This window comes from Halyomorpha halys, unplaced genomic scaffold, assembly GCF_000696795.3.
Source record: "Halyomorpha halys isolate HHAL.00 unplaced genomic scaffold, Hhal_1.1 Scaffold6252.1, whole genome shotgun sequence".
Taxonomy (NCBI): domain Eukaryota; kingdom Metazoa; phylum Arthropoda; class Insecta; order Hemiptera; family Pentatomidae; genus Halyomorpha; species Halyomorpha halys.
In genome coordinates, this window is record NW_027114948.1 from 2,009 (window position 1) to 13,943 (window position 11,935).

At 43.8% G+C, this 11,935-nt stretch overlaps 1 protein-coding gene across 1 annotated transcript; it reads right to left on the minus strand.

Annotated features, from left to right (window-relative positions):
• Positions 1 to 382: 382 nt before the first annotated feature.
• Positions 383 to 1,732, minus strand: LOC136796914 (uncharacterized). The gene has a single exon (XM_067052027.1). It carries the CDS (start codon positions 1,730 to 1,732, stop codon positions 383 to 385), a length of 1,350 nt encoding a protein of 449 aa, XP_066908128.1.
• Positions 1,733 to 11,935: the final 10,203 nt, after the last annotated feature.

Consider the following 11,935-nt stretch of genomic DNA (forward strand, 5'->3'; position numbering starts at 1 on the left):
TTTATAATGTATTAATTCCTGGAAGGGTAGTTATGTTTAATGTGTTAGGTTTTTAAGTTGGCAGGAGGTATAGGTATAGGTACCCAAAGACCTTGGTGAGAGCACCAGTAACTAGGCGGGAGTATAGGTCAACGCCTATGAGCAAATCGATGGGGCCGGGAACGCCAAAGGAAGGGTCGGCCAGAACGTGATCCGATAATTGTCTGATTACCCGCGTAGGAACAGGGCGCTTGGGTAAGTCAGAGGTGATCCGATCAACCACGAGCTCACGGACCTTGAAATTCGTGGTGTATCGATGTATTGTTAATGTGATGTATCAGCATCAATAAGGGACCGAGCCGGAACGTCATCGCACCCTTGATGTTGGCGACCTGAGTACCTCTTAAACCGGCGATTCTTCCGTCGAAGGGTTGCAGCTGGCCGCGAGTTCGGCAGTCACGAATGTGTACTGGCTGCCAGAATCCAGTAGTAGCCGTGTGGGCGCGGAATGTTTAGACCCGTGCAATATGGCACACGCAGTTCCCATTACTGCCTCCGAACAACAATCATGAGGCCCGGACGTGGCTCGGGTATTACCCACGAAATCCGCGGACTTTGGGACGGCGGTGGGGGAACCCGATCGGCTCTCTACATGCAGCATGCTGTGGTGCTTGTCACGGCAAAACGAACATGTGAAATCGGAATGGCATTTAGACGCGTGGTGACCCGACCTCAGGCAGATCCGGCGCAGATCGGATGACTTGACAAAGTTTTGACGCTCCTGAGGGGTCAAGGCCAAAAATATATAGCACCGACTTAAGAGGTGCCTCCCATTACAACGGGAACAAGGTTCTTTGCCGGGAGAGACGGATTTCCCGCGTGAAGAAGTCCCCGGTGACCGGCGACGCCCCGATCTGCCCGAATTCCCTGGAGACGTGCGCCTAGGTGGCGACCCGGATGGACCCGGAGAAACACGTTCCTTCGTGCCGACTTCGCTGGCAAGGAAAGAGATTCCGCCCTTTCCTCTTCCGGCGGGTTTAGCACGTGGAGCGTCGGAATGAGGCTGCATATCGAGTTCGTGAGACAGCTTGCATGCCATTAATCTCTGTCTCACGAACGCTATAATATCGTCGACGGTGGGGAAATCGCTCCTTGCATGGGCAAGCTCAAAGTGCCGTCTGGTGACGGGGTCCAAAGCTCGGAGATCTAGTGTGGACAGGATGACGTCCGACTCATCCTCCAGGGCCAAACCACGAAACGATTCGATGCCCTCCGCCACCTCAGCCAAATATGATGCGTATTTCGCGCGTTCTCCGCCAGACGTGGGGCATTTGTGATTCAAGACCCTTTGCAGGCATCTTGAAGCGAGAACGCGCGGATTGTTGTACTCACGCACCACAGCGTCCCAAGCCGGCTGATAGGAGCTGGCATCGAAAGAGAATCCGGCTAGCAGCGACGCGGGTTCCCCACTAAGGACATTTTTTAAATAATGCATCTTGTTCACGGGTGCCAATTGCGTCTTGTGAACAAGAGCGACAAAAGTGTCCCGAAACCGCGGCCAAGAGGACAGCTCACCGTCGAACTCCGGGATCCGAATGTTGGGCAGTTGGGACGAGTACGTTGGTGAGGGAAAGACCGGTTTGGCCCCCTGAGCGATGGTATCGCGTTGAGCCCTGATCTTGCGGTACCTCACCTCGGCCCGTCGCAGGTCGTTTCGGATCATGTCATAATCCTCTTCCCAATCGGACGGCATCGCAGGAGCTCCCGGGGACGCGTATGCGGAGTCCAACTCATCCCTAATTATCTTATATTCCGCCCAAAGTGTCTTGCACTCGTCATAATCCACTTCAAAATCGATAAACGAGTCATCGTCCGCGGCGGTGACGAGTGCATGTGAGCCTAACTTAAGAGACCCAGCTTAACGCGCCGTAGCTTGCGCTCCAGTGTCCGAATCCGCTCGATTTCGGCATCCGATCGATCATTTGAACCTATTTTTAATTTATTTAAACGATTTAAATTATATATAATTTTAGCGATTCGCGATCGATGTGTAAACCACGGATATTTTATTTTTTATTACGTTAAATAAATAATCGTAACGAATTAATCCTGAACGTTATTAATAAAAATAATGAATATTAGATAAATAAATAGGCAGTAAAATTCTACTTTTTTTTTTAAAATAACAGCAATATATTAACAAAAAACACTCACACAATAAATACACATTCATACATAAATACAAGCATGCAGCACAAAGAATTAATTACTATTATTTTTTTTTTATTAACGATTTAAACTTTAAATAAATTTTAAACCTAATAATAAATTAGATATGTACTTATAAACAATGAGGCACTCGGTGCATTGACCTATAATGCCTATTAGCGCCTAGAGTAGAGGCAGATGGGATTAGGTTTCAATAACAAACAGGCCTCCCGCGTCTCTTTAAACCTATTGGCTATTTAAAAAATATTACGCATATTAACATACCAATCATATGCTAATTAGTATATAATTATTATAAAAAATTATTAAGACTAATAATAAGATTTAATTAATAATTAAAAGTGGGCGAAATGTCTCACACAAAAATAATTTTATTTTAATAAGTTTGCCTCAATAATAACGTTTAATAAGTCTCATTATCTTAAGTTCCTGAGTTCGTTCCTCACCTGGGGCACCAATTTTGTTTACTTCGGGACCTGCTCGTGCTGTACTGCAGGTGTCCGGAGTGTAATTTTATGATTAAAGTTAATGTGTGGAAAAAGGGGGCTAAAAATTGTGAGACACTTTCTGCTCATAACAACATGCATTTATATTTTCTGTTTAATTTATAATGTATTAATCCCTGGAAGGGGAGTTATGGTTAATGTGTTAGGTTTTTAATTTGATTTAATTACTTATAATAATATAAAAACAGAACATTGGGGTCTCATATATACTATTGGCTTATCTGAGTGACGTCTTCACCGCCGCGGTGACGTATCCTAGCCGCTTCCTGTGCAAGTTCAGCAGTTGGCGAATATGGTGGCTGGCCAGCGTATCCTGGAGCCTGCCGTGATGGTAGGGGTAGGATAGGTCCTAGCTTAGCTGCAGTGCAGCGTCTTCGGAGCCTTCCGGTGTCCGCGGAAAAGGGGGCATCAGAAAATGAGACCCCTGACCCCGAACCCGACTTTAAATTCAAAAAGCAACGACAAAAATCTGATTACTTAAATCCGACATACCGCCCACCTAAATTTGGCTCAGCCGAATTTACAAATTAAAAATGCAAAGAGACGGGGAAGGTGCAGTCTGCCATGAAAGAATAGGAAAATAACCCCGCTCCTAATAAAAGGGCCCGTAGGCAACAAAACTATAGCAATAAATACCAAAACGATACATGCAAAACATAACAGAACAAAACTAGACAAATATATACATAAATAGATTCAGGATTAATGATTAAGCGATCGTTCTTGCTCGACGGTTGGTGACGTGAGTCGATTAACGATTCGAGACGAATTACGAATTACGAAAATGAGACAAAACGCTTGGCTCGCGGAGAGCAAATTCTGCCGCCCACCCTGAGAAACCCCAAGCGCAACGAAAGAAGGCTCATTTTACGATACATGCTGAAAGCGTGATAGTGTACAGCGACGCGCAGGTGCGCTAGACGACGTGGAAACGAGACCTAGCCGTAACGCTTTTGCGAGGATGCGTTCGAACGATTGCGGAACGAACGGAAGCGACGGCGAGGGCGCCTATGTTTAACTGTACCGAGGTTGTCGGGTTTCCGATTGGTCCGACTCGGAGCGGTTGCATCTTCCCGTACGAAGAGCGAGATGCCGGTGAACGAAACGCTATCCGAATAAGTCCCCATCACGACATTGCCAAGAACCTTTGGCAGGAGGTATAGGTGACCATCCCCAAAGACCTTGGTGGGAGCACCAGTAACTAGGCGGGGGTATAGGTCAACGCCTATGAGCAAATCGATGGGGCCGGGAACGCCAAAGGAAGGGTCGGCCAGAACGTGATGCGATAATTGTCTGATTACCCACGTAGGAACCGGGCGCTTGGGTAAGTCAGAGGTGATCCGATCAACCACGAGCGCACGGACCTTGAAATTCGTGGTGCCATCGATAAGGGACCGAAGCCGGAACGAGGTGGCGTATCCTAGCCGCTTCCTGTGCTAGTTCAGCGGTTGGCGAATATGGTGAACACCATGTGTCCTCGCCTGGTGTCTGAAGAGACGTCTTTGTTCCTCCATGGCTGGCCAGCGTGTCCTGGAGCCTTGCGTGATGGTAGGGGTAGGCCAGGTCCTAGCTTGCATGATGCTTTGGCTCGGGCGGCATTGCAGTCGCAGCGTCTTCGGAGCCTTCCGGTGTCCGCGAAAAGGGGGGCATCAGAAAATGAGACCCCCGACTCCGACTTTATATAAATTCAAAAAGCAACGACAAAAATCGGATTACTTAAATCCGACAGTGGGCGTTGATGACCTTAAGGTTTTACGCCCAAAAGCCCCAACCAACAACAACAACAACAATAATCAAACAATTTAACGTAAATTATATATAATATCGACCTGAGGATACCCGAGCCTATCCGAGATCCCAGCGCAGCCATTTTACTGCGTCACTGGTAATGAGCCGCTATCACCCTACTTGAGTTGACATCTGACAATTAACAACTTAAACAACAAATTAAACTCCAATTGTCGATTTTATTTTACAAAAGGTCTCTTGGCCACTGCCGTTTCAACCTTCGAAGTGGATTGTAAGAATGGGTGGAACTGGATAAAGATTTAAATCCAAAGGATTAAGATGATTAGAAAGGTTTAAATGGAATTTTGTGTATTTCGTTGGCATGAGGTCAAGAACAAAAGGAATATAAAGGTCATGGTGTAGGGTTCTGTTGGAAACATACTAGGGTGCATTGACTATGGTTCTAAGAATTTTAGATTGGAAGGATTGGATACGTTTGATGTTCGGAAGGTTTAGCTGTTCCTCAAAGTTCGAGTCCGTAGGTCCAGATAGGTCTGAGGATAGTCTTATAAATTAGTAGTTTGTTTACTATTGAGAGACTATATAGTCCTGTTGAGTAGTCGGTAAAGTTGGATGAATTGTCTGTTTAACTCCTGTCTTTTAAGTATGTTGGTTCCATGTGAATATTTTATCTAGTATGAATCCAAGATATCGCACTATGTCGGATGTGGATAAATAAATATTATTAAAAGTAATAAGTGGACAGAGGCTGGAGCGGAAAAGTGAAATGGATGTGTGGTGAAAGTCACATGGGTGCATTCCGATTCATTGACTTTTATCCGCCATTAATCGCACAATTGCTGCATCTGGGTGAGGTGTGTTTGGATCAAAATGAATCAGTATTTAAAAAAAAACATAATAAAGACCCTCTATTCCATTTTTTATAAAATACAACCATTTATGGAATTAATTAGTTAATTAGTACATTCATCATTTTATGGCTATGTCAAAACCTTACCCGTGAAGTACACCACTTTCCCAGATGTTTTAATGCCTTTCCATACACAAAAATAGACAGCAATCCATACAATAAAAAGTGCTAAAGCTAGCTCCAATTGAATAGACCCAATATCTTCGATTCCAGTGCTTATACCAAGTACTTTCTGCCTGGAAAAACATAATCAATACAAGCATGAATAATCATCTAAACGGATAATTAGACGTCCTCTTAGGTAATAAAAGAAAGATTCCTTGATTAGAATCAGAATTGAGCATATTTAATTTATAATAAGCAATGAAATATAGGGAATAAGTCAATTGTATTTTTTTTAAATAATTTATTTATTGATATTTACAACTGTATAAAAATATATACAAGTAAATTTTCTGTAGGTGGCAAAGTAATATGATACAAACATGTGGAGAATCTACCCATTGATAGAACTCCAATAACAATTCAAGATGAGAAGATCTCGAGGCCATCTTCTTTTCAGGCGCCTAGGAGGATCATTAGGTAATGGAGGAGAAGCCAGGTTAGAAGCAAGTGGATTTGGGTGGTTGGGAAGTTTATCAAGGAAGGATTTGTATTTGGTTCTGGCCAAATCGGCAACAAATGAGACATTGAGGTCCTTGGAAGGATAACTTGATTCGTAAGGAGTATTTTAGTATTTTTTTAGTAATTAGAAAGGAGCATTAAGGATTTTATGAAGGATTTTGGACTGTAGGGATTGGATTCGGGAGGAATTTGATGGTTTAGTTATAACTAAAACATAATATAACATAACTCCGTATGTCCATATAGGCCTTATAATAGTCATGTAGATCAGTCTTTTGTTATGGATTGGCAGTTTAGACCTTTTGTCTAGTAAATGCTGTAAAAGTCGGAATTTACGAGCAGTCTCCTGTCTTTTCAGTCTTGTATGAGGTATTGCATGTCAGTCGTTTGACCAGATGTAGTCCTAAGGATCTGTTCGGCAGGAATAAGTGGGGTATTATTAATGGATAATGTGGGCAAGAGGTCATGGGTTTACTATGAATAGTGAATGTGATTTGGTGGTGTTTATTGGAATTTATTTCAATCCTCCAGTTTTGGCACCATTTTTCAAGGAGGGCGGCAAATTTAACGCACCTGGGTTGGTGATGGCTCTTGGAGTGTCCTAGGTTTTGACAATTAGTGCACAGCACTATCATAGAGTTCTGCCTGGGCTGCTTAAACCGTACCGTTGAGTAAACAAGTACTTGAAATATTTCGCTAATATTCCGTGCAGGCTCCAAATCCATGAAGAACAATGGCGGTGGAAATTTTTCAGTGGGGTGTAATACGCAAGAAATATTCCGGACGTTATGTCCTATTTCCTCTAAGCAACTTTTTATTTCGCTTGTGGGAGTAGTTGAATGTAGGCCTCTTAAAACCACTCTGTACGCTTTTTCATCGTGAAGTTGGTTGCAATGAAAGTTGTCGTGTGTGGAATTAAAATAATTTATTAAAGTTGTGTAGTGTTCCTTTGTGGTAGTATTTATTTTTATATCATTTACTCTTGAGAAAAAAAAAACTTTAAAAAAAAAAAAAGTAGAAATAAATTTTTAAAAATATATATACTATTTACAAAACTGTATGAAACATAAAAGAGAACATTTCTAAGAATAAATAAATAAAAGAGTCCCAAAAGAACACACACACATATATATCTATATAAGTTAAGTATTGGCAAAAGCAAAATGTCGAAAAAGAGAAGAAGGAATAAGATCTAACACGCTTGAACTGCTGTAAAAAATTGCATTCGGTACATCTCTTATATACATTCGATCAGCTGATCCCCTCAGTCAGCTGACATCGAAATAACAGCTGACTCATACCGTAACTCTCTTTAAATTACCCCCTGTGACCTTTAAATTCTCCCGAGTTACCCTCCTGGATTTTTCCTTTTCCATTCTTCCCCGGACCTTTTCCCATAACTTACTTCGAGCAACATGGTTGTTGTGTATTTCCTCTCCCTCTGCTGCCGTGCTCTTATAGTCCCGCCTGTGTCCTTGAAGCCCAAAGAGGATCTCAAATGGTGAAAACACCGTAACTGTATGTATGGAATGATTGTATGCCGCAATCGTCTTAGGCATTGCCACGTCCGGTTCCAGTCCCTGGTCAACCTGATATAGTCGAAGATGGTCACTCAATGTGCTATGAAGCCGCTCTATTCCTCCTCTACTCTTGGGGTGCCCTGCTGTGTTGAGATGCCATATTACATCAAGGTCCTTCATTTCTGTTCGAATCACGGCATTGTCAAATTCTCTTCCTGAATCTTATGAGATGCGCTCCGGAACTCCATAAAATTGAAACCATATTCGGAGAGCTGTCAGCACTGCTTCCGACGACTGAAGAGATCGATTATGGAGATCCATTAAAATCCTCTCCATGTGAAAGAGTCGACCTGTAGATCGTTGAGTGGTGCATCTGCGGTAGGTGTCTCCTCTTGTCTGCCTTTTGGTGGATGTCTGTCATACTTTGTGCGTAGATAAACTTCGCTGTTTCCTAAAACTTCTGTGATCGTCTTCTTCATCCCACACCGAAAGTACCTTCTCTTCAATGCATGAATTATGAGATTCCTCGGTGATTTGTTTTGCCCTGATGATATGCTATAGTCACCTCTCTCTGGCGTTCGTCTTCCTGAAGGGTTTCCACCATCAGCTTGCATCGGGCGAATGTCCTATCGATTCCTATGTGTTCATCATGCCATAGCCGCTTGATCTCCTCCAAAACGGTTTCATTCCCAACGTACATGTGATACTTTTCTCCAGTCTTGGAAGCATTAATCAACATTTTACAGATCTGGCCATTTTTTACGCCTGGCTGCGACCAAATAATGCTCCTCCCATACTTGTTACACTCAACTTTGATCCATTGGTTCTTGTCTACCATATAATCTGCCGCCTCTTGTCGTTTATTATATCCTCTAGTTCCCCAATATATACTGGTCTTCCTTCCTCTGAGATCTCGTATGACGAAGATTCTTCCCTGTCGTCTTCCTCCGGAACATTCTGTTCTTCCTCCTGTCACTGTGTCCATTCCCTCAGGAATTACCCGGACGGTTCCCCGGCCTCTTCTTCTACTGCATTTACTGTTATTGCTCGAGATAACCAATCAGCTACCACATTTTCTTTTCCAGGCTTATATTCCCATATTGTACTGTACCAATAACTCCTTCCAACACGTAATCCTGGTCGAAGACTCCTTCAACTTTCCCACCCATTGCAGGGGCCTGTTCCCACACTTTATAAAGAGTTCTCGTTCCAATGCACCATATCTCGTCTCCGTCTCTGTCAGGTGCCTACTGGCGTACGCAACTAGGCGATCTCCTCCTTCACTCTCTTGAGACAACACCGCTCCCAGCGCGTACTCACTCGCGTAGTGATATTGAATTGGTGAGTAAGGTCCGGGAACGCAAGAACAGGCTCTTGTTGCAGCTTCTCCATGCACCGCCTTATATTGTCTTCGACCATCGGTGTGATGATCACTTTTCTCTTTTTTTTGTCAAGGTTGTTAAGTGAGACGAAGTACTCAGCCATTTCTAGTACAAATCTGCGGTAATAATTTAAAGTTCCCAGCTACCTCCGAACTCCCTTCACATCCAGAACCGCCATCTTCCGAATAGCTGGAACTTTATCCGCGTCAGGTTTAACTCCTTCCCTGGAAATCGAGTGGCCCAAAAAATTAATTTGTTCCTGCCCAAGCAATGATTTCTCTCCAGATAACTTCAGCCCGAATTTCCTAATTCTTTGGAATACACTGTGTAAATCCTTCAAGTGTTCTTCTACGCTCTTACTGAAATCTAGGAGATCGTTCATATAAATCTGACTTACAAATTCGTCAATACCCCTCAAAAACTCGTCCATCAGGCGCTGAAAGGTTATGGGAGCATTTTCCAGTCCAAACGGCATTCTTGTAAATTCGAAGTGTCCTCTATAGAATGTGAATGCCGTCTTATGTTGATTCTTAGGGTGCATTTTGATTTGATGATATCCGGCCTTCAAGTCCAATGTGCTGAATACCGTCGCTCCACTCAGCCTGTCCAAAATGTCTTCAAATCTGAGGATCGGATACTTTTCGTCAACTGAATTCTCATTCAGCTTCCTGTTATCAATCACCACCCTGTACTTTTCAGTAGATTCACCAGACGCCCTCTTCTTCTTCACTGCCCACAACGGACTATTGTACGGGGAAGTGCTATCAATAATTATTCCCTGGTGTTTTAAACTTTGAAGCTCTTCTCGGATGTGGTGACGTAGGGCCTGCGGGTATCTCCTCTCTTTAACGTATGTCACTTTATCTTGTTTTAGTATGATCTCATGGACTGTTCTCCCGGTCGTCCCGAGCTTGTCTCCTTCTTTGGAAAAGATATCTTCGTATTCCCTCCTAAGGCTTCGTCTCCAGTCCTCAGCCTGATTGATTGTTCCAACCCGTGCCCCCTCGGTTCTTCCCTGTCGCTGACATTTGTACATTTTACCCCCCAACATAATTCTCCAATTTCCCTTGATATTCTTAACACAAACATCCACCTGCCCTAGCAGGTCACACCCCACAATCACTTTGTATTACCTCGGGATACTTCCTACAATATGTACTTGCACGTTTTCCCTACTAAATCCCAACCGTATCAACCCTATCTCCACTCCCCCTTCTACTTCACAAGGGCCACCCAGGGTGATCAATTTACATTGGCATTTCTGAATCTTGAGTGTTCTCTCTCTATCACAGAGCTTTTGCAATGCTTCTCGGCACATGATGGTGTTGGAACTGCCTGCGTCCACCAGGCACCTCACTCCTGCTATCTCTATTATAGGCAGACCGCCGCTCTTTTCTCTCACATTATAATTCAGCAGTGTACGGTCACCTCTCCGCTGACAACCCCTTCAGATGTCTCGCGTCTTCCTCTCTCCAGTCCCTCGTCTCCATTCTCCTCCGTTCCCTCGTTTCCATCCTCTCGTTTCTACCTTCTCCTCTAGACTACCTCGGTTCCTGGCTTCTCGACTTCTTCTTCGATCTCTGATGCTCCTGATGCTTGCGGAGATCCATCTGAAGATCTACTGAACCTACGGTGGCTTCTCCGTATCTGTTGGGCTTTGATCTCCATGGTTCGCCCCGGCCCACATCTCTTCTTCGGTACAAATATAGCCACTGTTTGGCTATGTTCCCCCCATTTCCACATTCAAAGTACCTCGTGCGAGCGCAATGCGCCACTAAATGTCCAAATTTACCACAGCCGTGACACTTGCGGTCCTCCCGCCGACTATTGTTTCTGGGTTTAACTAGGTTTCTTCTGTTGTCTTGGTCCATAGCTCTCTCTCTTCTACCATTCCCAGGTTCTCTCCTCCTCCAAGGGTTGGGCATGTTTCTTGGCCGTTGGTATTCTATCCGAGTCCACCCATGGTTCCTCTACTTCCATTCGGGCCTAGTGCTTGCTTCTATGAGATCTTGCGCTATTTCCACAAACGAGCAGTCTCTCGGAAATCCTTCCTTCTTCCCTAGCCCTTTGCAAACTGTATCTTTAGTACCAGGGATAAGAATTGCATCCGGCCCTGTACCTGAATTGTTTCCATCATTTCACTCAGTTTATCTTGAATTCTGTTAAAGCGTGCTAGGAGTTCCGCGTTATATTGCCCACTAGACTGTTTAGGTTTCTTTGTCTCCCGGATCATCATAAATATGTCTTCCTCTGGGGCCCACCGTCCTCCTCCAAACGCCTTCTTTAATCTTTCCTTGATAACTGTCCAAGGGGTCTCTTCGTCAGCTTGAATCTGATTTAGGATGCTCCTCTTGACTCTGCAGACGACCGCTGCTTTTAAAGCCTCCGCATCTCCACTACCGAGGAGAATTTCGATAGACTTTGCTTCAATTCGGCTTATTAGTCGGTCACCCCCTTTTATGAAGTGGCTTAATTCTCCTGTTTCCCCAGTAAATCGTTCGAAGTCAGAAACGGCCTTCCTCAAGTCTTGGGCAGTTGTTGCGGGTACTTTTACCCACTCAAGTGTTGTGGCGTGGGCTCACGCTAGAGAAACTTTCGGTAGTGAATGAATGAATGAATGAAAAAATAACTTTATTCTGGGACATATGTCCCCTAAGAATAATTACATGGTTCATATAGTGAGATTTTTATCTGGCGAGCGTTTACAAATTTTCAGATAGTAGAATGAAATTACATTGGTATATTGGCTTTACTACTGTTTGTAATGTTAATCAATACCTGTCTATTTATTTGACTACAAAGATGTGGTTATTCAATAAATGAAGGAATAGGTGTTGTTTAAAGGAGAGGATGGATGAGGACTGGCGAATGGAGATGGGAGGAGAATTGCAGAGGGAGATTGCACGTATGACGAAGGATTTGCTAAAGAAGGAGGTTCTATAGGAGGGCATATATAAATCATTCGGATGCCATCTGGTGTTTAATGAGTGGATGGATGAACGAAGAGTGAGGAGATCTGTGATATAGGTAGGTTTT